This window comes from Falco rusticolus, chromosome 5 (assembly GCF_015220075.1).
Source record: "Falco rusticolus isolate bFalRus1 chromosome 5, bFalRus1.pri, whole genome shotgun sequence".
Classification (NCBI taxonomy): domain Eukaryota; kingdom Metazoa; phylum Chordata; class Aves; order Falconiformes; family Falconidae; genus Falco; species Falco rusticolus.
The window spans coordinates 16764548-16789684 of NC_051191.1; the positions used below are offsets into that span (position 1 = coordinate 16764548).

Consider the following 25137-nt stretch of genomic DNA (forward strand, 5'->3'; position numbering starts at 1 on the left):
TGTTGTCTAACATTTATGTGACGGTAACACAGCCAACCATTAGAGGATTTCTAAAGTACTCAATGATTATGCAGCCTCTTGCAAGTCTTTCATGAAGTTTTAACTGTAGATCCACCTAGTTGGCTCATGTTGTGACTTCTGTTGTTTGAACGTGGGTCTCGCATGTCACCATTGTGTTCTTTACGCTACACATTTATCTTGCACAATCATATATATCCCATCTAATTAACTGTATTTTGGTATTTTTGTTACTTCCTAGAACTTCAAACAATGAGTCAGGCTGGTGAAGAAAGTTCCAGTTCCAGTGACACTGAATTGGGAATCGAGGAGCAACCTATCTGTGCTCTAGCTCCAACAGTTTACAGCCGGGATGAGGGGTCCACTGATGTAACAGCAAGTCCTGCATTTCAGTGTTTAGATGAGGTACCATGCACTCCAGCTTTCTCTGTCTGTAACAGTGCATATTGCATCCAAATCAATTAATCTGAAATGTGTATTTTGTTGTTAGTAGTTGCAAGTTGTTACTATAGGCAATCTGTAGCTTCCCTGATTCTTCTCTGAATTTTTTTCTAAGTGGTAAGAACATCTTGTGAAGCAGAAACTTAGATGGGGCATATTCTTGCTGGAGATAGTGTGCTTAATAGATAACTATATCATTTTTTTCAGTGATCATGGCTTCAAAGGGAATGAGAATGGAGAGATACTGTTTTGGTAGTATTCTAGCTGTAGGGGTAATTGAATTGCATCATGATTTTTAGAAGGGCTCAATAGCTGCAGGAAAAATCCAAGGTAAGTAGCTCCTGAGGCACTAATAACTGATCATGACAGAAGAAAACTTTTGGAACTCAGGTGGTTTTTTTGCAGAATTTTATGTGTTAAGGGAACTTTTAGAATACTAGAAATACTTTAGATTTTAAGATATCAAATACATATCAAACGGAATCCTTAAAAATGTAATTCCAGAAGAGACATTAAGACATCATTTAATCCAGAATTTATACTGAAGTAGATTCTCTGCCGATATTTGTCTAATTTGTTCCTTAAAACTTTAATTGATGGAGGTAGTTCTTTGGACATCCTTTTCCAGCATTTCATCATTGCTAGAGTTATAAAAAAAGTTTTTCCTAAATCCCAGTTTAAATTTCTTTTGGAGTGAATAATGCAGTTTTCCTCTTGTCTTTCCCATAGGGACAGTGGAGAGCAATCGATTTCTGCCCTCTTTATAATAAAAATGTACATCTCTCTTACATCATAAGCAGGCTCTGCTCGTACGTCACGTTTTCCTTCAAGTTCTTCCTTTCAGTTGCTTTACTTTGGGTTCTTTCCAGCTTGGATCTGTCAAATGGGTTTGCTAGCCCAGGTCTCTCTCTCAGCCTTGGACCTAAGGTCAGTAGAAAAGAAGTGGCAAGAATTTGTAATGAAGAGGACACATAGGACTGCCCCTTTCCTATCCTGCTGCTAAACACAGCATGAAGCTGCACAGCTAATCTCTCTCTAATTCCTTGTGCATTCAAGTGAAGTATACAGGGGAGAGAGAGATTTTCACTTTCAGTCTGGTGCCAGTATATGCTGAAGCCACAGCTTCCAGTATTGTTGTAGCACAAAACCCCTTTCTTCTTAGTCCAAGGCAGCTGCAAAACTCCAGGACAGCTCAAGTCTCAGAGGGAGTTGACCTCTCACCTTACAGAAATCCTCCAATCTACTAAAAGTATGGAAACTGCACTTCAGGGAGTACTTTATTTTCCAGCTACTCCCATTCTTTTTCAATAGATTTTCAGTGGTGGAAGAATTTTTGATATGCCAACAAGAAGCATATGCCTAGTACAAGATATCTTTACCCCCTACCCTTCTCCAGATAAAATAAAACCAGATGGTATAACATTCTAAATTATGTTCTAGATTTCTGCTTTGTTTTCCTTATTTTTAATCATGGTGAAAACTTATTTTTCTAGACTTATTCTATAAATTCATCAGATCATTTGACTGATTTTTTTTTTTTTCTCAGAAAAATCTTTCCAATGAAGTTATTCTGTATGTCAAATTTAAGGCTAACTTGTTTAACTGATAACATTGCAAAACATTAATGGGAAGTACAGGGTAACCTTAGTATTAGAAGTTATTCCCAACTCTTGGAAAAAAATGTGCAGTGGAAAACTGAAGTAAGCAATTTGCATAAGATTTCATAAATGAAGTCTTTTTGGTCACTTTCTCAATTTTTAAAAGGGACCTATGACTCATTTATTCTTACAGAATTTTTAACATTTCATACTTGTACTTTATGGGTCAATTTGGCTTTTCATCGCTTATTCGCATTTCTTCTCTTCCACTGATGTGTTTGTTTTCCCTTGTTGAACTTTATATGTTATTCAGAGATAAATATATGACTTCGGTCACCATAGAGGTTGTTGCATTGACACTGGCTTCAACTTCTTGGAATAGCTTTCAGAATTTTTCCACAGAAGCAGGGTTGTATGATACTATCAGTCGTTCAATAGCTAGTCATTTATGCCTGCATAGCAGCAAATACCTATCAGAAGGGACACCTTTTGATATTATAGGATTTATTTGAGAACAGATATATCCCTTCTAGCAGTAAACCTTCCAGTCAACCCAGTCTTGTTTTTCTCATATGAACAGCAGTCAAACATATAAATAGCAAGAAGTCAAACATCTGCTCTCTCTCCTTAATTTTTAATAACACACAGTAACATTGCTTAGCCTTGTGGGTTAGGTTAAAATATTACAAACTGGATAGAGATTTGAACAAAGGCCATTCAGTCCATCCTGACATGCTTCTTTTCACCAAATGTTTTTGTTTATTAATCAGTTGACATCAGCCTGACTCAGTACTTCCACTGATACTGGTTAGAGAACTGTCATACATTCAAAAAACGAACTTTCCACTTCTTTAGCTTTTGTTGCTGTGTCCTTGAAATAAAGGCCTCTGCTCTAACACTTCTAATGGAATTTTTTGACTTGTGAATCTTCCCTTATATCCTGTTTTCTTGTAGTATACGAGGTTAGAAATAAATCTGCATCGTGTTAATAACTTTCATGGAAAAAATGCTATATTAAGATGCAATAAATTATACTTTTTTCATTTTGAATTTAGTGCATTGTAGACCATATATATGTAATCTAATTCTTAAAAGCAAAAATTTATTGAATTTTGTTACATACATTGTCTAAATTTCAAGAGCTGTTGATTTTATAAAATGAGTATTTACTGGTAGCTAGCTTCAGCAAAATGGTTTGCATTTATACTCATCCTTTGCATGCAAATTTATGGGTTTTTTTTCAATAGATAATAATACAATACATTTTACCTCTCCCTTTACCCTTATGTCATTCTTAATACAACACTATTACTGCTAAAGCAGCTCAGGACATACTGAAATTGCCATTTGAACAGAAAAAGCAACAGAACACGACATGAAACTGGATTAAATGCTCAAAATGACAAGATTAGGCAGAGTGAAAATAATAAAGACTCATTAAAAAATTGCCTCCTACCCATGCTCATAATTTCTGTCCCTGTCATTTTTGCCCTTCCTTGCATTGTTATAGTTGCGTTTTTTCCCTTAGGACACTCAGGTCATTCTTTCCTTTCCTCCACCTGATCCAAGCTTTCTTGTTTTAGTGGGAACGTCAATAAATAAAACATCGCTTGTCATAATGATGCTGTTGATATTTAGTTTGTAATCTATTGCAGTCTTCAACTCCTTTTCTGTTGCTTAATTTTTGTTTTGTTACCCAAATCACAGTTACTCCCAGACACAAAAAGACCTACTCTATACATCTTTCCAGCTGGATAGTGAATAGACAGCTGTGCTCCAGGAACAGTTTTTCATCCACTTTGTCTTTGCAAGATTTCAAAGATTTAACAAAGTTGATGAATTGCTTACAAAACCTACTGGTTCATCTTTTTTGATTAAAGAGACTATAAAAAAACTAGTATTCTTCAGGTTCTTTTATTTAGAAGGAGAAATCAGTCATGGAGCCTAGTATCTTTTAATTCTAATAATTCCATTTATTTATAAATTGGGTACAAGCTCTTCTTTTTCTGGGGAAAGAAAAAGGATAAATCACATGGTGGGATGGTAGTTTCTCCCAGTTTGTATTTATCTTTTTCAGTTAGTATTGTATTAGCAGTTCTTGTTAGACTTTACTCAAGAGTAATGTCTCTGAGCTTTTCTATGCTGTGCTCTTTCTTTCTCTTCCTTTTGTTGGTATGTTCTTGGGTTAGAAAGATAGTTGTTAGTTCATTCAAGTGTATACCTTAATTTTTAAAACAATACCAGATGAAGGATTCTGCAACATTAGTCTTGCATGTCTTTGTAGTGCATGCTATGAGGGAGCTATCCATTCCATAAAATAGTGTGTTTGTGAAAGAACAGTGCTTTACTATTTATTAGATACAGTGAGCGGGTACCCTGTTTGGAAAATATCACAATAATGCCTTTCTGCTAATGAACATCATCTGTTTATTTGCTACATCTAAACCTGCAGAAGAATAAACTCCTTTGGGTGTTTTCTCTGATTTGTCTAAAGCAGACCGTTGCAATCTGTATCTTATAAAGATAAAATGAACTGTCCCCCCCCACCTGATGCCACCAGCAAATCTTTCATTTGCGCAGCATTTTTTTAATGGAAATTGTCACTATCATGCTAATATTTCTTTTTGCTGGTGTCAAAGAGTCCTATTGTCACTATCTGTCAGGAAGCAGAAAAGAACCTTTCATGAATATTTGTCATGACTATTTTGAAATTTGGAGTCTTTCTGAGATTAATGAACTTCTTACCCCTGACTGCCAAAAGCGGTTGAACTGCTAATGAAGATGTTAACCAAAACTCTGGTTCTACCGGAAACACAGAAAAATCTCCATGTTTACCAAAAAATGAACAGTATTGTGACAAAGACTTCTCAGGCAAAATTTGCTCCTGCTGATCTGATGCTGATTCATGTGGATCTGCTAGCTGGAAAAGCTTTAATGTCATGGAACGATGCATATATTCAGTGTTTGAATGTGGTTTAAAGGGGGAAAGGTACTTTTCATTTTTCTCTTTTTTTCTCATCTGTGCTGCAGGAAAGAAGACAAAATCACATAAAGATTTGCTACAACTTTCAAATATAAATACTAAGCATTTAATCTGTTTCTTCAGTGGTATTCCAACATCTAACAATGCCACTCTAGAAAATATAGTCTTTTCCAATTTCTTTTGCTAACAAGCTGTTTTTTAATTTTCTCCTAACTTAGGCTAAATGGTAAGTATAAACAACTTCCCTTTAAAGAAAAAAAAAATTAAAAAAAAATCAATACATCTTTAAATGAAAAATGTACTAGAAAAGCTAGCTTGGTAGACTAAGATAAAAACTTTTTATATGAGAACCAATTTAATTTCTGTTCACCTACACGTACTGTAGTCTGCTTTCTAGTCTTATAAAGTATGATCATCAGTATATTTTTGCATCGTAACCATAGCAGTGGGTAATTTGTTTCAGTACTCTCCAAACATGTATGAGCTCTGTCCAAGATGTAAAAATCTTAACACAGCTGTTAAATGCAAACTTTTCAAACTTAAGCTGATCCTGGCACACTGCACTTTATACGCTTCAAAGGCTCCTGGCACAACAAAAAAGGTGTATGAGTATGTTGGCACAGACAGCAAAGACAGATCTTGCCTCCACCTCAGAGGAATCTGACTACTAATTAAATAAACCTTTTTTAACTTAGTTAATATGGTCACTGTTGGAGTTAGCTAGGGATGATAATGTGTCTGTAAGCTGAAGTCTGGGGTTTTTTACAACAGCTTTCAGCAAGCAAGCAATGGTTTGCATAGTGAATGTTAAAGCACTTGGTGGTAGTGATAGGAAAGTTGATTGTTCGAATTGATGGTAACTCCTATAAAAAGCTATAGAGGAGTGGGGTGAATTTACAGATGCTTTGAAACAGCAGGAGTGGGAGCAGAGCCAGCGTAATATGCTCTTTCTATTGAGAGATTCTTTTTACTACTAGCAGGTGACATTGTGAGGGAACAAGGCCAGGAAGCTGTTAGATGTGTTTAGATTATCACAAAGCAGGTGGTATTTCTGTTCATTCCTGAAAAGCATGTTTGAAAGCATTTATGATGTGTCGTTTCTTCTATGCTGTTATAAAGCCAAGTGCAAATTTCATGCCACACAGGAGAATCACAGCTCCCTAAATAACTTTTAACTGCAGCATCTTCTTGTGTTTTGGCCTTTTCCCAACAATTTCTGCAACTTGTGAGGCTTAACAAGACAAGCATATTGCTGTCATGTTCCAAATCTATCTCCCTCTTCCCATTTTCTCACCCAAAGTATGCATTTGAGACCTGATATTCCAAAACAGGGTGATCATGTACTAAAATTGTAAGTCTACCTGGCCTTGGCTTACAATGTTTACATCAACACAACCGTGTGATGAGCAAGTTGGAGCACTGTTAACCAAACACACATTCGGTAAAAATGCCCAGTGGTGGAGAATCATTTGTTAGATGGATTAGATTACTTTAAATGTTAAAAAGTTAATTTCTGGTTTACTTTTTCAAAAACACCTTTTTTCCAAATGCTCCTTAATGAACAGAGGCTTAAAGATTTGCCTGAGACTCTTTATCTTTGGGTTTAGTATATAGAGATTGAGCTGCAGAGGTAAGCAGGGGGGATTTTGTACTCTCTCCGAAGAAAGAAATGGGAATTTCTGTTTCTTGAAGTGGATCCTGCTTCTCCATAAAAATCATTGTCTCCATGTAATTGCTAAAAAATAAGTATCTAAAACTTGTTATTTTCTATTGTGTAATTCTAAATGTTGGCATAATATTTCAGTAGAAGTGCAATATTAATTAGACTTACAGTTTGTCTTGATTGTATGAACATAATTAGGTAATTGGGGATACTTTTTTCACTTACTATTTTCCACGTGGAATACCCTTGTGATTCATACCCTGTTCTTGTGGCTTGTGTGAGGGTTTGATTTGACACATCATCTTAAAACATTGTTTTCTGTTTCTGGTTACCATTGAGGATGATAGCCAAATGAACTTCTGGCAGAAGTACTGTAACTCCATAAAAGTTTCATTAAAGCTGTGAATGAAAGGGTTCAGTTTAGTAGGTAGAATGTTTGCATTTAGCAGGGCCTGTGGATGGTATTGCTCAGCCATTTTTCTTTGAAACTTTTGCCAGTGTCTTTCAGGCCCATATATACCATATTCTTTTTCTCTTATCTTCTGAAAAAAAAAGAGCAAGAACACACGTATAAAAATACATTCCAAATCTCTTCCTTCATAGGCCAGTATTTAGTTCTTATCTCTTTTTCTCTATGAAAACTAACTTGCATCCTTTGTTTTGATTTTTCTGTGACTCGTAAGTCATAGAAGCTAAGTAAATGTGTCACTTTCTTCTTTTGTTTGATTTTGGTTTGAGTTACAAACACAGTGTTCTAGGTATGGATTGAGAACCATCTTAATTTCCTTTGAAAATAATCATATAAATGCAAGTTTATTTTCCACCGAATTGTCAAACTACCTGTTTGCAGCTCATACTCGGTTTGACTGTAGAGTTTCTTCAAAAACACCATTAAGGAAACAAATATTTGCATAAAAAAGGGAAGAAAAAATGTAAAAATCTCTGCTTTCAAACCTTCTTTTCATTGCTTCTCTGTTGTTTCCCCTCCCACCTTGTGTTTTTTGTTTAAGCAATGCATAGAAAGCCAAGACATTAGTCTGCTTGGCTGATCACATTGAACAGATGGGTTTGTGCCTTTACTTTTTGGAAATAACCCATAGGAATTTTGCTAGCAAAACAAAAAAAGTTAGTAATCTTCTTCAATAAAATTCACAATTTAAATATTAGAAAGACTGAAACCACAACTGTTTTCATATGATAACCAGTGTTACATAGTTGTTCTCCATAAATTGAAAGACATGGTTTGAATTACTAAGCCTTAAGTGAAGACCAAGTGCTTTTGCTTGTATAATAAATGGTATGCTTTAATTTGGGATATTATTTCTGTTTACATGCCTTGATGAAACTTGCACGTGATATGAAAGGTTGTGTGTAATACAAAAAACAGATTAGTATGCTTCTCCTCTTGCATGTTAAAGGTACAGGTTCTGTAAACTCTTGATCAGACAATTACTTTTTCTTTTCCAAAATATGAATAGTTTCAAAAAGATGTCTGAGATTTCAGCCTTGTTATTTTTTGGCAGCTGAAGTGTCATAAACTGGATCTCTTAAGTACTGTCATTACTAGCAATTACTATCCTGGCATGTCACATTGTCATCTTTGTTGGTCATCTAAAGTTATCTGTGTTTTCTTATTGGTTCAGTTTTTACAGAAAAACGATAAAATAATTTAGGAGATTTTTTTTTATAGTCCCCATAAGCATGCATGACAGTAGTACAGTTTTAAGTGTGACTTAATTTTATTACACCAAAGAAAAATAAAAATAATGCTTGCAAGAAGTAGATGGAGTTACACTTTGTAAAACTAGTACACACTGACAAAGATTCAGCTACAACAGTTCCAGGCAGGTAATACTCAGATTTGTGTAACAGCATTACTCTTCCTTTTTCTTCTTTTTTTTTTTTTTTCCTTTTTATCCCACCTACCCACCCACCCCCCTTTTAAAAGTCATCAGACAAGGCTTTTTTAGGTGATGTTAGTCACATTTGCTTATTCTGTAAAATTTCTGTTTTATGAAGTTTCCTTTAAACAGGATAAAAAAAGGACAGTTTCTCTTCTAACAACTTAGCAGGAAAAAGACATTTTCAAGTAGAAGCTTATAGATACTCCTAAGTCATACTTAGCTAGTTACCATATAATGAATAGGAGCAAATTGTGCATTTAATGCAAAATGATTAAATATAATCATATGCAATTAGATATTTGCTCTTCTAACCAATACTTCATAAGTTGCTTTTTTCGTTTAGAAAATCATTTTTTATCCCAAAATAAATATTCTATAGATTCAAAACATGTTTTCAAGCAAAGATTATACGTCTTGCAATAAAAATTTTCTATTGCTCTTTAAAATTGAAATATAATAAACCAAATAACACCTCACACCGAAATGTCCTTCAGAGTATTTACTTCCTTAAAAAAATATATATATTAATATTTTACAATTTAGCAATTGCCAGTGTTGCTCATTTTCATGACTTGTAATCATAATAGTTCTTGTTACAATCTTAAAAAAACAGTAAATGTCATATTTTTAAAGTTTTAGGTCAACTGTATGCTTTTTTTTTTTTTTTGGTATGTCTCATTTAATCAAAAAAGCTATGCCAGCAAAGGCCACACTTTAACTGGTAAAGAAATGCGGTCTTGTATAGTTTATCTGCATCTACAGATTGGTGAGAGCAATATGGCAAAATAGCCTCTTGCTAAGGTAAATTGCACCTGTGCTCAGGATGTTTAGGCAGTGGTTATAAAGGCATGTCCTTCTTAGGGCAGGCAATACATACGTGTGGTCAAATTTGTGCTCACTATCTACAATGTGAGCTTTAATAATATTATCTCTAATTTGCGCTTCCTGGAATATTTGAAAATTTGTTTCATTTTTTATATTTTAGAATAAAAAAATATTTCACATATTCTCTTTTATATTTATAATTGCCAGTGTGGTGTTCATGTTTTCTGGCTACAAATAGGATACACAGAAAATGGGGAGAACACAATCTTTTAATATCTTACAAAATATTTATAACCCTTCTTAATTGTACCTAATTGTCTAGTCTAATTGTACTTAGAGTGAGAAGTACTTAAATGAGAGCTTAAGTCTTTACAAGAGCGATCTTGTGACGTTTGGCTTATCTAAAAGATTCAGGAGAAAATAGTGCTGGAAAGTCTTATTGTATGTATTTAGAGGCATTAATGCAAAGACATGGGTTCTTTTTGATGTGTCTTCTTCTTACCTGTCACCTGCTTATATAAATGTGCAATAAGCTACATAATGGCTCCTTTCTCCCACAGACAAATAGGACCTTGAACTTGATCGGAGGAACCATAGTATGCAAGAATGTTGTCTTTCAGTATGTGTTCTCTATGTTAGTTCCGCTGCTTGTATTCAGTTCTTCCACCAACTTTTTTTGAACAATCTTTGATAAAGAGGATAAGATTTTCTAGGTTTTCTTCAAGGCTTTTTTGGTGTCTTTGGGCAAACCATGTGTCCTTCTGTTTTCTAGTCCTTTAAATATAATAATTTGTAGTACTTTTCCTAACTTATATTGATATTGCTATGGTATACCTTTTAAATTGTGAAGGATAGATGATAGAAAAAGTCAGAGAGACTGATTTTCATTCTGAGTGTTGACAAATGTATATGTTATCAATTATACCTCTGAGTTATTTGCAGGTTAAAATGTAGGTGTTCATTCAGACACAGTTTATGGAAGACCATTTAAAAGTTTTAAATCATAAAATGTGTTATATCACAGTCAGTAAAAGCACCAGAAGCAATATTTAGAATATTTACATAACGATACCAAGACTTAACCTGTGCTAAGTTTTAGCAATAACTATTCAGAAACATTCATGCTGTTTTTAATTCGTTATATGAGTCAAATCAGCTCTAAACATTTCTGTGGAAGTATGTTGTTTTGTCTAGAACTATTTTATGCCAAACATAACTGAATACTTGAATTCAGAATATAATACGGAGTAAGCATGATTTTGAGTGCAATCCAATGCAAACTATTTAAAGAGAAAGCTATATAATTACCCCACAAAACTTTTGGGTCTGATCATGATTTTTACTGATTTGAAGGCTTGCCTATATCCACTGGGCATATCATCAGAAATACCGTGCCATGTACCCCAGAAAATGCCATTGCGAACACCTTTGTATTTCTTGTGGTAGTACTTGCCGTTGAGGTTGGCAGACAAGCATGCATCGAACCACCAGCCAGAGCTGTAATATGCTCCACAGTTTCCTGAAGGATACCTGTCATTGTCCTTGTCCGGAGTCGTAAAGAACTTTTGATCGTGGTTATAATGCCTGCTGTAGTGAAGGGCATCTCCTGCTGTGCCGCTGTAGCCGTGAACACTTAGACGGTACTTTAGATATTCGTTGGCCACGTAGAAGTGTTCGTATTTTGCATATTCTCTGATACCATTGAAATCTTCAAGTTCAATTCTCAGTTGCATTTCTTGGCTCTTTGTCAGGAGGTGAATTTTGTCATTCCCCAGCCAAAATTCCCTGCTGAGGTTTCCAAAGCCATTTTTGTAGTCGTTCCAGGTTCTGTTAAAGTTAGTGCTGCCGTCCTGACGCCGTTGCAGCACTGTCCAGCCACCTCCATGCGTTTGCATGTCACAGTAAACTTCAAAGCTATCATTTCTGGGGTCAGGGCTAATCCTGTAGATTCCATTACTCCTTCTGCCTGCTGTGTAATGATCAGCACAGTCTCTCTGCATTATTTGCATAACTGGTGGAAGAACAGATAGTGTTAGAATAAACATGATTTAATTTTAAAAATAAACATTTCTTTAATCCATGCTGAAGTGGCATACAGAACTAGAATCGGAGTGACTTCTACATAAGAAATGGTATTAAAGCAGTTTCAGTTCTAGGGAGAAACAGGATTTTTCCATCAGGTTTACTCTATTATAGGTGCTACTTGGGATCTCTGCACTGGCTAGCTGTCAAAAAATCTCAGCTAAATTGTTTTTTGTAGCAAAACTGCCTAATACAGGGGCATTTTGATTTTCTCTTTCCCTTTTCTCCCTTTCTCTACTCTTTGTTCTTTCATTACCTCCTGTAAATTCAGCCTCATTTCTTCAGTCCATATTTCTAATGCTTTGTGGTTACACACTTGCTGCTCTCTGTATTTAAATGTATACCATCACACCCTGTCTGCAATTTAAATCTTAATCTGGCAGTATGTCAGAGAAAAAGCTTTGTCCATATGGGAATGACTTAAACCTGGCTATAGTTCAGTTAACATCATTTGATACCTAACATAACATCATTAGGAATGTTTCATGTGTTAATGTTGACTGTATTTTAGGGAGCAGGAAAAAATGTAATAAAACAGTCTCATCTATTGTAGTAATACTGTTATTCCTAGAAAGACACAGCTAGAAAAGTGACAGTGCTTTCGTGTGTATGTGGCTTTGCTGGCTTTACAGTAAGGAAAAGTTTTAGCATCTACTGTTAACACAGCTTTTTCTCACCAATGAGTGATGTGTTTTATTCAGAAGAAAAATACCCCCAGGTTTTTCCTGCAGATTGAAAATCCATTTTTGATCCACAGTGTCATCCAGTGTGCAAAGGTCATTGTGCTCAAAAAGGCATGGTATTCTAATTCCATGTTCTTAAGTGATACAGAGAGCTCCTACAAGTTCTCAGTTAAGAGTCAAAACCTTAATGTTCATTCCTATTGCAGATTTGAATTTATGGGCATGTTCATTTGCAGGCTTGAGTTGCATATTTTTCCTAGCAAATTTAAACAATTAAACTGCTTCTTGAAAGAGAGGAGGGTTCTCAGGCTTCACTGGGGAATAAGACTCAGGATTCCTTGTTTGCCAGTACTGAAAATTAGACATCTATGAAAGCACGAAGTATCAGAATCAAAGGCTTAAAAGCTAAATCTAAATACAGAGTACATTCTTATTTATTTCACTGAACTTTGTGTAAGTTCTTTGGTGGACTAAGTTTCAGAGTAGATACTGACAGAGTACATACATTTCAGATACAAAGCTTTTATAATCAAATTCAACTCCTATTTAGGTAAAGTTTTGCTATTAGTTTCAGTGGATGCAGGAATAGCTGCTGTGTAGGAAAAAGTTGTAGCTGTTATGCTTGCTAGTCTTCATATTGCTGCTACAAACACTTAGCATCAGTTACTGTAAAATATAAGGAAAATCTACATGATCATATGCTATGAACAGTACCCAACATTTCAGTGTGAAAAATATCTAAAACTAATTTAGTCTGTTATGAAGTTCTTACTGTACCTGAATTTGATTCATTTCACATTAGCAATATACCAAATATCACTCTCTTGTGTGTGAATGTTTATCTGAATTAAATTGATTTATACTGATTTATATCTGATTTAAGCTGATTGTTGATTTAGTAAAAGCATTATCTTTATTATTACTCATTTGCTCTTTTCACACTTGCAAGAATTTCAGCTGTACATGCACTGTACCATCTGCATATGTCCTTCAATTTTCAGTATAAGTAGACAGAAAAACAGTTTTATTTTAAACTTGAATGCTAACCCACAGAGGCTTAAAAACTGTAATGTGGCCTGACCTTTCTTTGCTTTATCTCTAGAAAGCCTGTCTTCACATGTATCATATCTAAGCGGTAGAATACACTGACAATCTAGTGAATATTTCTTGTTTTCAGAGATTCTTACATGTAATATAAAACTATGAAATTAAAAAAACACCTCAATCTTCTCTTAATAACTTTAGGCAGAAATTACTACTTTTACTTCTTAATTAGGAGAACTGTAAAAGAAGAAAGTGTTTTCAGTGATAACACCTGTTCTCTGTTTTATATTGCTTATAAATTAGCTTCATGCTAAGGGTATAGTATTAAAATGATTGTACATATATTACGCACTTGAAAAATACTGTTAATAAGCTTTTGTAGCTGAACCTTTCAGTTAATTGCTGTGATGATAGAAAAATTATTTTTATTACCCATCTGTTAAAAACTAAACCTTTTACTAGATTCCCTTGATGTTTAATAAGAGCCTTCAGACCTCTTCAGAATAGTTGCAGTTTCACATTGAAAAAAACCCAAGCCATTTTCCAAGGCACACCTAGAGAAAATTAACCCTTCTCATTCAAAGAGAAAATATGTGTAGTTCATTGATGTTCAGTATCCTTAATAAAGGGTAGTGCTGTGTAAAATCGATAATTTTTCACGTTTACGAATTGAATTGCAAAACCAAAGTCCTTTGAAAATTCCTGTTTTAAATCCCATAATAAAGTCCAATTCTAGGAGGCACTGAACACCTGCAGCTCTCAGTAACCCTCTAGTGGCAGCTGAAATGTTTTACAGGAGTATAAATAAACACTGAAGGAACAAGTATTTAACTTGTAAAGTTAGTAACACAGCTATTTGGTTAAAACATATTTTAAATTGTTTAGCTAATGTTTGTAAAATGCACAGACACTTTATACAGTCAATAAGAATGAACAGGTTACATACCAGGTCTCGGTTGCATTGCTGGACATTTGGAAGAACATTTGTAATCAAGGCTGTTCACAACAAAAGTCAGATTAGCAACTTTGCTGTCAACATAATGTTCCACATTGTTCATATTTATGTGGCTCATCTTCTCTAAACGACCCTGAAGTGTCTGAATCTGGCTCTTTGCATTTTTCAAGCTGGTTGCCATTCTGTTAACTTTGCTTTGCAGTTCCTTTACTCTGTTATCTTGGATTTTGTTGTTTTCTGCTGGAGTTTCTGCATCAGGTAGCAGGAATTCATTTCTATTATTTCTTTCCTGGTTGTCATCTGCCTGCAGCTTGCAATCTTGGCAGCATTTCTTCAGCTTGTTTACTGCTTCTTTAAGGGTCTGTACTTCTTTGAGAGTCTTCTCTAGCAGTCTGAATTCTTTGGGTAACTGGATGGTCATCGGAGGCAGATTTATCTGATGTGGACAATCCTCTCCTTCATCACATTTCCGATTAGTTTTGAGCTTTATAGGACAAGTCTCAGTAACTTTTTCTTTAGCATCCTCTTCATCTTCTAAAACAACTGCAAAGACATTTGTTAAAGCAAGGAGAGCTGTCAAGATTAAGTAAACGAGCAGCTTCATCTTCACAGAGAAACTAGCAGTATGAGGAAGTATGCAAAAGTGGAACAACTTTATAAGGGCAGCTTGAAGCCTGTGAGTTATCAGACTGCCTACACTGTTCTCAGAAATGGGTGGGAGTGCTTGCATCACGAGTGATTAATAGCAGAGCAAAGTAGGTAGTGCTTGCAAGAGTAGCACGTTTCAGTGAGTGTTCCTGACTCAGAACTAATGTATGCAAGCAAAATGATGAAATGCATGTGTGCTGATTACTTAAACAGTTTAATTTCATTCCTTGTACATGTATTTTCTTTTTTTGGGGAAGAAAAAAATCACTTAGCTCTGTGTTATATCAGTTGTCTTAATATTTGAGTGTTCTAAAAATGCTTTTCAAAACTAGATTGTAGTTTTATCATAGCAGGTAGAAAAGGTGAAAAACTGCCCCTTTCCCAGTTTGAAGTTTATCACAGCAATAGCTTCACTGATGCTCAGTTCCCTTCTTCCTAAAACTTTTTTTAACTGAATACATGTATTAATGAAAATTATTTAAATCCCAAAGCATGTTGAAACACACATACAGTTTTGGTTCTAAACATTTTTCAGGGGTCACAGACGAAGGAGGATGAGCACTTTCATCTTCCCATTTTGCTTAGCACTGCTTAGAATAGTTATCTGGGATATTCATGATTTGTATGACACATCACAGTTCAAGTTCACTGTTATCTGATTCTGAGTACCTCTTATAAAACCTTTCTAAGTGAAGGGAATGGAATTTAAGTTACCCTTTCCCCTCCCTGCTCTTTGATGCACGGATCCAAGCTGTTGGAGTGATTATTCAGAAAACCCAAAGCATATCCTGGTGTTCTGAATAATGTCCTGAATTCTAAAGTAAGGCAGAGAGCTAGGGAAGGAGCTCCCATGGGCCCATCAGTTCGTGGTATTCTTTTCTGTATTCCTGATTTTCAGTTTCTGCTTTTCTTTTTATTGTGCCTTGTATCAGCTTGAAGAGTTAATCATGTACTTTGCATGACTAATCACACCAAGTGGAATACTTCTATTGTAGGTGATGTTTGCCGTGTACTTCTTCATTTTTACTCTCCAGCCACCTTTGCCATTCTCACATGGTGCCTATGCACTTTTAATGTTCAATGTCATTTTCCTTGTGCCCCAAAGCAAGGCTATATGAACGTGTCTGTGCATTCATAGCTGTCAAGAGCAAAATAACTTGCATGAGTAAAGGGTTTTCACACCAGTTCTTGTTTAATTAGTCCCATCTGAACCATTTATTTCCCTAAACACTAACTGAAATTACTCGTAATACAGATTAAACATTAAACAGACATTAGTCACACACATACACTGTAAGTTCATGATCTCTGGAATATTACTAGCTTTTTCAGAGACCACAGGTTTATATTGATAGCACAGGAGGGAAGCCTGGCAAAAAAACCTACTTGTCTAACCTGCTACAACAGTTCCTTTGGATTCCTGTATAGCACAATGCTCTGGGCACTTTCTTGGGAAATGGGTTTTGAATCTACCTTTCCTATATTCTAAGTGAACATCCCAGAACCTGGCATGGTGCTTTTAGTTATGTGGCAAAACTGTGTATCTCTCCCTTTCAGATCATGCTAGTTCTCCAGCAATGAGGTGAAGGACACTCCCAGCTTGCGTGTAAGATACTGACACCACTTTGGTTTTATTAAAAATGCATCAAAACTGAAGTGTTTGTAACAGATTAAATGTATGATTTTAATTTGTGAGTAAAATTTTAAAATTTTTCATTTGATTAATAGGATCCTAGATTTTTTTTTCTATCAGTCTAAAATCAAGTATTTCCAGAGCATTTTTCTACTGCATGGCTCCTACTGTCAAACTGAGTAAAGCTATACCAGCCTTTTTTGAAGGGCTTTAGAAATATAATTGAATTCCTAAATGCTTGTTATTTGGGAAGCCCCATTCCCCCCACAGTGGTGTTTGTTCAGTTTGCAGTGAACTCTGCTATCTGCTGTAGGACTTGGACTGGAAATACTATTCTGTATCTGTAAAATCCTTAATAATTGTCCTTGCTTCACATCTTATGAATTGCCTGGAAATGTTTAAATGCATATCAAATGTGTTGTAATTTATATATTGTAATTTATGACTGTTGTGCTGCATTGAAAGCCTAAAATATCATTAGAACTTAATAACTTTAAGAAGGGCAGAAATTTCTAGTGATGCTGAATGTCAAAGAAAAGAAAGTTCGGATAGTAATGTGAGATGTCTGAGCTTTTCAAACATCTTTTTCCTGAGACACTAATTCCTTGATCCATTATATACCTTCATTTACTGATAGTTACTTCCTCCCTTGGATGAGATTTCTATAATCCTGAGGTGCTCTGTTATCCTCCTGATTTTGTTATTAGTCTGATGTTCTGCTGCTAGGCTATCAGCAATCTGTTTGGAGCCTGGAAGTTCCACTTCTCCATCAGGTATCTGTATGCTTCTACCTGGGGAAGCTTTGTAATTGAGGACTGGTCATCTTGTTCTGTCACGGAATGTCCATTCCCAACAATTTGTCATCTTTCTTCTTCCGTCAGGAACTCAAAGTAGTATGCTACAGCCTTTTTTTGTGTGTTTTGTGCCTCTTATTTTCCTTGGGATAAATGAAGCAAACTCTCAAAAATGAGTTTTTCACAAGTCTTTGCCCTTTGAAAGGGCACTGAGCAATCTTAAACTGTAAGATGCTGATTCAGCATAACTAATGGCAGAAATATTGGATCAGATCAAAACAGAGAACTGCAGTTTGTAAACAAAGTTTCTTTCCAGATGGGGCTTTTCTCGATCCCTAGAGTATTCTGTATTATACTTCAAGCTTTAAAGTAGATAAGCAATCACGACATGCAAAAGCCAATCTTTTTCAACTGTGAAAAAGATCTAACTGAATAACAGCTGATAGTCACAAGTGAGAATTTTCTACCAAGGTCTTTTGTTTGGTTAAAGGGCATTTTCTTGTAGCTTTTCATCTCGTTTAGTCTTCATCTTCATTTTAGGAATCTATTTTTCCTTCTATGGATTGAAGAGATATCTTTAATCTCACAGACATACCTTCCTAAAGATAAAGGAAAAAACTGAGAGCTCGTGATATTCTGAAATTCTACTGAAGACTTTAATTCTGTTTCCCCAACTACCCAGTGGTTGCAAGGTTAAAGTAGTAATATATTTTGGTTTAGCAGACTTGTCTGAGGACTGTTTACACAAAGTTTATCAAAAGCAGCATGAGCCATTTCCCATGATTTTTTAGAGCAAGGGTTTTTTTCCTGGCAGATAATGGCATGTAGGTCAAATAGAAAACAACGAAGTTAAAAGTCTGTAGGCAGATATTAATTTACCTAGTGACTATGGCAATTTAAAACATGACAGCTTGCCATCTGTTTGATTTCTGCTTTGTCCTGGGAGTTAACATCTACTGCAGAAGAGTTGTTGCAAAACATCCAGATTTGTGTAAGCAGTTCAAATGATTGATATGAACAAACCTGAAGCACATCTGGGCTCATTCATACAAATAATTTTGGAGGCGAGGTAGGATGTATCAAAATTCAACAGCTGCAGTAATATTTTTTTTGTTGTTGTTGACTTCAGTGATTCTGTGATACATTTGGTTGAGACAAAAGGTAATTAGATTAATTTTCAGTTTTTCCCACAATGTGGAATATATACCTAAAATTCATACTAGAAACAAATTCTAATTTAGGAGTGTTTTTGATTAATTCAATTGATTTCTTTTTTAATTAAGTAGTCTTTCTTCATGCAAGCAGTCTTTATGTTGTCCACTGGATTGTGTGACTGTCTGTTCAACTTCCTCACGCATCGATGAGAACACGTCAGGACACAGAAAGGCAGGCAGTCCTATTCCATTTGATTTTAATTGTTAATACTCTTATTGAGATACAGATTACATAGGACTAGGAACTGTGTAAATTTCCTATCTGTTTAATTTGGTCTTTGTTTTATTTATGAATTATGGCAACACGTAGAAATGCAACACTGGCATAGAATGTAAATAGTAGATAACGTATTTATATAAGCAATTGTAAATGTAATACATATTACAAAACTCATGATTAAAGAATGTCACTCTTTCTGTTAAGGTGAGGACTATATTTGTAAAGAAATAGATCCTTTAAAGTAAATTCCAATTTATTCTGTTTCTCCAATGACACCTGAAGATCTGCCTGCCCAAAATCTAGAATTTACTGCTGAATATTTCCTTTATCTGTAGCCACGGAAGGCGATGTAGTTGGCTAAGTGTATGGAGAAAAGAACCCGGCATACCCTCTTAAGAATGGTGACAAAACAAATACAAAAGCCTCTCCAACTCCAATAAAACCAGTCTTAGGTGGTCTAAGACTGTACCGATTACTCAGTATCCTCCTCCTGAGAGTCACAGCCACACAGGAGGCAGCAGGAAAGCTGTCTCCTTTCCTGGAATGCCTATCTTACTAGTCTCTTATCCCCCCTCTTCTACTGAGCCATGCAAGACACAATTGGCCAGATGCAGTATTTCCTCACCCACTGTATCCATGCAAGACACAATTGGCCAGATGCAGTATTTCCTCACCCGCTGTATCATCTTGATGGTGGCTGATTTTGGTATTTTCCATGTAGGGATTGCTTTTTCCCATGAACTGGGGACAAAACTACTGTTATGAACCATGCCTTGGGAAAGAATTCATGATATTATTTTTCCTAGTTGTTATTTGTTAGTTTTAGAAGGTTTTTCAGCCGTTTATTTTTCATTAAAGGATGCCTGGCTGATCCATCTGTAATTAGAAAAGTTAAGTTGTAGAAACTCTGTGTAAGGCAATACAGTGCTATATCTACTGTAAGTAGGTTTATTAATGTTTTTCATGTATACCTTTACCCCTACTCCGTTTTGTCTTGTTTATGTAGCATCATCTGAATATAGCCTTTTTAATGTGAAATACTCTGTAGTAATTCAGTATAAATGGTATGTCCATTTCAAAATAAAGTGAGTGCATATTAATAATTTCTCAGGCTCATTATGCCCTCACTCTGTGAAAGAATGATACGCTACATTTAAAAAGTGCATGCTATCTTACTACTCATTACATTTATGGTTTTCGTGGAACAGGAAATAGGGCAAAATAATTTGTGAAGCACTCTGTGAAAAACAAAAAAAAATCATTTTCTTAAATTATTTAAATTGTTTTAGCTTCCAAATAGAAATTACTTAGGTGATTTTTTTCCCCTGTAAAATAGTACTTTTAAGGGGAAACCGTTTTATATATAGATTTGATTTTATACAAATGTATTTGTTACTTTGTTATAATCTTGCTCATCGTGAACATCAGGATAGAAATGCCTGACTGCATTCATACAACCAATGGCCTCATGACTTCAGATATTGTTGTTTATCACCTAAATGAAAAGTTGAGAAAACTCAGCGACAAATCTTTTTGTACTTGAAAGACTAATAAATAGGCTTTACTGGGGACTTCCCTTACTTATCCTAAAAAAATCTACTGCCTGTCAGCATGTGTGTAGTTACAGATGGGATGGATTACACCTTATTTTTTAACTCTAATGACAGGATTAATTTAGAAATCATACTGCAATTTTCTTTACCTTCTACCATCATAACCTTTCTCTGCAATAATGACTTAAGGCATATAATTCCCTAAATATCTGCAGTATAGCTGTTCCTGTCTGTACGTAACATGTTTCTCAACGTACAAAATAGAATGCAAAATTGCACTGAAATACTGATACATACAATTTATGGTGGAACTAAATATCTACAGTCTTAAATTAGTGATCTTTATCTTCTTGTCTTAAAATACTTTGAAATATGTGCTGAAGCCTGAGATATTGTTGAGTAGAGAAATTCTAGTTAATTTTAGAAGTGTTAGTCTTCTATAAATCTATGAATATTTGCAGCGTGTTGAAGAATAAGTGATGTAGATGATAGAATAAGAAGTGTAGTAATCATATTTACTAGGCATGTATAAATTGTGATGCAACGCTTCACATTAAAAACAGAGTTTAGGTCATCCAAATATCTGATGCTTAGTTGGAGCTAGTTAGTCAGTTTTGGCTCCCTATGTTTTTCAAAGGCAAGTAAGAGCCTCACTGAGGCTGTTTCTTGTTTCATATAACTGCTGGAAAGCAATCTGAAATAATTTAATGAGTTAAAAAATATTATTAAAAAGAATCAGAATCTTATATACACTGGCTTCATTATTGTCCTTTAGTCTGGCATCTCTTCTTATCTTCTTTATGCTTCCTAACATCTAAAGGGAATACATTTCACTCTTCAGCTGCATGGTTTGGAAAAAATATGTGAGATAAAGTAAGGTAGTCAATGGTTAGACTCAGTATACTTCAGGGCAAGTCATTATCTTCTTTTGGGTAAAAAGTAAAGAGAGCTGTTGATAAATCGGCAGAATAAAGAGACTACCTTCCAACTGATGCAATAGTTATTCAGCCACTGCATCCTTACTCAATCATGGCATTTTCGTAGTTTGACAGGGCAGGGCCCTGAGGTAACCTAGTCTAAATTTGAAGCTGTCCCTGCTTTGAGCAGGAGGTTGGGCTAAATGGCATCCAGAGGTTCTTTCCAGCCTTAATTTTTCTGACTCAACTCCATTTGTGTATTATATGGAGTTTATTTTTTGCTTTACTATATGTTGTAATAAAAACTGTATAAACAAAGCATTCTGGAAAATGAAGTGCATCCTTCAAGCCCTGTAGCAAAAGTGGTGAAGATGGTAAAAACTGTCCTAGGTATTGTTCAGGGAATCAGATGATTTTGTCACAGAAGTCCTTAAAACCATTAAATTCTCTGGCATGGGGACCAGCAGTTTTTAGAGCAGGTTTATTGTTTGGGGTTTTTTTTAAGATAAACCTGTTGCCACAGAGGTTAAAAATACTACCTCTATAGACTTTTAATTGTATTTCATTCATTTTTGCATGCCCCATCTTGAAGTTGCCAGGGCATAATCTTCAGAAGTAATGAGAAGTCATAGAAATTCTCAGAAATTAAGAACAATATGAACTATTATATTTGGCCATTTAAGAAGCCAAGTAGTATGCTACTTTTTAGTTAGCTAACTTTTTTCTTCATTTTATTGTTAGCGTATCTCTATCAGTTCTAGTTGACGGCAGCAGTGATGCTAAGGACCTGGAGCAGATGCTCCTTGTTTTCCACTTCTGTGTAGACAGTTCTGCACTGTTCTGCCACAAGTGCTAGCTCAGTACTGAACTTGCTCTGAGCAATGGCCTGACCTTAAGTCAAGTCTTCAGTTCCCTTAGTGCATTATCGTGGGTCCAAGCTTTTGTCTAAGTAATTTGGAGATACCAGACACAAGCAAACCAAACACCAGCAGATATCCCCAGCTCACCTCATCTAAAGGATGCACTAGATTCTGTGGAGACTGATAGCCAGCAATATGGCTAGAAATGCAACAGTCATAGCATGTTTGTACCTGTTGCTCACCTGCAATGTAGAAATAACCTCTGAAAAGGCAATGGGAGATAGTGTTGCCTTCTCCCCAGACTAAGAAACACCTGAGCTATGTAGTAAGTGTCCAAACACTGAGGACTCAACAAGGATTTTGACAGAGGATAGAAAGCTTTCTATTCAAAGAGGAAAACTTACCCTTTTTCTTACCTGAATGTTTAAATATTATCAAAAAAGGGTAAAAAAGCTCTTCAAAAAAGACAGTACAGAGAGGAAATTCCAAACCTCACATAGCAAACTGGCCAGAAGAGCCATTTGCCAAGTGGCTAATACTGTACTGAAATCCTGAGTGCATACAAACTATAAAATATATTTATTCCTTGATATTTTTCTGTTGTTGCAAAAGAGTTGTTGGATGAGACCTTTCAGATGTTTGAAATAAACAAAATTAATGTAAAATGATGGATATTCTATGTGTTAAAATAACATTAAGTGTAGTCACAGTGTCTTGTTTTAATTGCAAAACCTACAGCTTAGAAGGAAGAGATGGAAAGTGTTATTATTTCATTTGAGCTTAGAATACATTTTAGTTATTTTGCAGTGTCTGCAAAGATAATTAGAAACATGTGTTAGCTCCATCATTTCTCTGAAGTGCAGAGGTTCTAGGGACTGTTGAAATTAAGTGTTTCCTAGGAAGCCTTCAAGTGTTTCACTTTCGTAAGAATTATGAGTAATTTTATGTTAATCAGTACTTTCATAGTGGTGGCTATATTTATCTTTGGTGCTGTTCTTGATGCTTTTTATCAAAAGAGTGAAAGGAATTAGACCAGCATTCAAATTGTATCATCTTTTTAAGTTTAAAATTTGGCTTGGTTTTATCCAGGTTTGGATACTCCCAAAAGAAGCTTGAAGAGCCTTAAAATCAAAAACAGGGAATGTCAAAGTTTTTAGATTTCTTATTTATATCACATTTGAGTTAACAAAAAACTTGTTTTGAAATTCCAGATGAGTTCCTTGGTCTATTGCTTTGAGTTCACTATCAGAAAGGATTGAGTAAGATCTGTTAAAATGGCGAATGCAAAAGCCTGCTGCACTGAATGTAGGAGTGAAGAGGTGCTGATGTAGTTAAGGCCAGGTTTCACTAGTTTTGCTCACATGGAAGAGTACCTCATTTATCAGGTGGGTCCTCTCCCTTCCGTAGTTTTAATTCCCATTCATATTCTGACATCTTCTATTTATTACCAACATCTCATCTATATCTGCCTTCTGGTCTGGGAGAAATTACTGTGGTCCTACATCCAGGGGATAGTGCACCTGAAATTGAGCTGGAAGGCTATAAAAAAATATCTCCCTCAGATTGTGTGTAACCTCTGATTGTGCTTACTTTTTCTTGGAATTTTCTTCAAAAGATTTTGAGGAGAGTTCTTATGGGGAGCTGTTGGTAGCAAGCAAATATGAACTTATTAATGCTATGGGTGTAGAGAAAGTTATGCAGGTGTAAAGAACATCTATTTGAGAGGAAATATTTTCTGTTTTTTTCTCATGGGTTCCTGTATTTAAAACGTTTCTGCCCAGAGCCAGAAAGTCCATCTTTTCTTGCTAGAAAAATATGAAGGATATGCCCTTCCCTTTTCAGCAAAATATTCTTCCACAGTCTTTATCATAGGAGAGAATTATCCAGTACCTTATTTCATGGGAGTTTTCACTGATTAAAGGAAACAAATTTGTTTTAGAATTTGGGTTTGGTTTGGTTTTGTTATGTTTAGTTTTTCTGGTAGAAAAGCCAAACTTCAAATAGTGAAGTAACATGAAAAAATGTAACAAAGTTAGAAAATTACACTCATGTTAATCTGTTAAAGATGAGTGTGAAGTAAAAGAAAGGGTAACTTAATAGGGTAACATAAACATAACAGACATTTTAAATCAAAAGGGAAAGATACAACTAAATCCAGTAATGAGATACATACTTCCATACTGTTTATGTGGTTACATTTATGGGAGTATGGGGAAAATGAAAGGAGAAAGTTGCCAGGCAATCATTCGTTAGCAGCCAAATCTTCATCCAACTTTCCAATAATTCTCCATTTAGATAAGGAAAATTTACTTCAGTTTATCCAGATGATCTATCAATTTGGAGTGTGTTTAAAAATGTTCAGGGTCTCAGTTCATTCTCATGTATAATGAGAAAGAAAAGCAGAGAAAAGCAAAACACGGTTAAGTACAACTGACATGGAAAGGGATTGGAAGACTCAACAGTTTAAGAATATTTACCCGACTATATTCCAAACTCCAGATTTGAGAACACCAGTATAACAAAATTATCTCAGTTCTTTCCAGGGCATTATGGTTAACAGAGGACTGAGAAAAGACATCCTCAGTTGCTATTCACAAGCTCTTTTTTTCCCCTTACTACTTCATCTTCTCACTCGCTCTTTATCTTTTCAGTGTAGCAACAGAATTTGTTGAACTAAGAACTACCGTTTTACTTACCTCAGCAACGTGAGAGCCTCAAAGCTATGAAGTGAACTATGACTGTGTCTTGAGGGGAAGGGGGAGGAGTGAAATGAAACTTCTTTTTTAAACTTGGGACATTAGTCTCATACACAGCTTTTTTTTTTTTTTTTTTTTGCAGAATTGTGGCTAATACAGATCCAACTGACCAGAAAAAAATTATCATATAAATGCATTTAGAAATGTTATGTTTGTATATGTGTATGTATGTTTATATATAGATGCTGTTGACTATTTTGTCATTGTTTTCTTTGAGTGTTCTTGAATGATGACTTTTTTTGAACTAACTTGCAAGCTTACTTCCTTAAAGTTGAAATCTGGAAGCTCTAATATTTGTTACAGTCACTGCTGCCAAAGTGTAGTGTTTTTTGAGTTAACCCAGAAC

General features: G+C 35.2%; 2 protein-coding genes across 2 annotated transcripts in view; one reads left to right on the top strand and one right to left on the bottom strand.

Annotated features, from left to right (window-relative positions):
* The first annotated feature begins 268 nt into the window (after positions 1-268).
* The window catches only part of CCDC146 (coiled-coil domain containing 146), a 64384-nt gene continuing 39515 nt past the window's right edge, over positions 269-25137 (top strand). Inside the window, 1 exon segment of the mRNA XM_037387494.1 lies at positions 269-423. Within this exon segment, the coding sequence (XP_037243391.1) occupies positions 271-423 (153 nt within the window). The 5' untranslated portion in view covers positions 269-270.
* On the bottom strand, positions 9260-14878 carry FGL2 (fibrinogen like 2). The gene is made up of 2 exons (XM_037387495.1): positions 14188-14878; positions 9260-11443 (listed from the first exon to the last, which is right to left on the bottom strand). The coding sequence occupies exons 1-2, from the start codon at positions 14798-14800 to the stop codon at positions 10737-10739; spliced, it is 1320 nt and encodes a 439-aa protein (XP_037243392.1). The 5' UTR covers positions 14801-14878; the 3' UTR covers positions 9260-10736.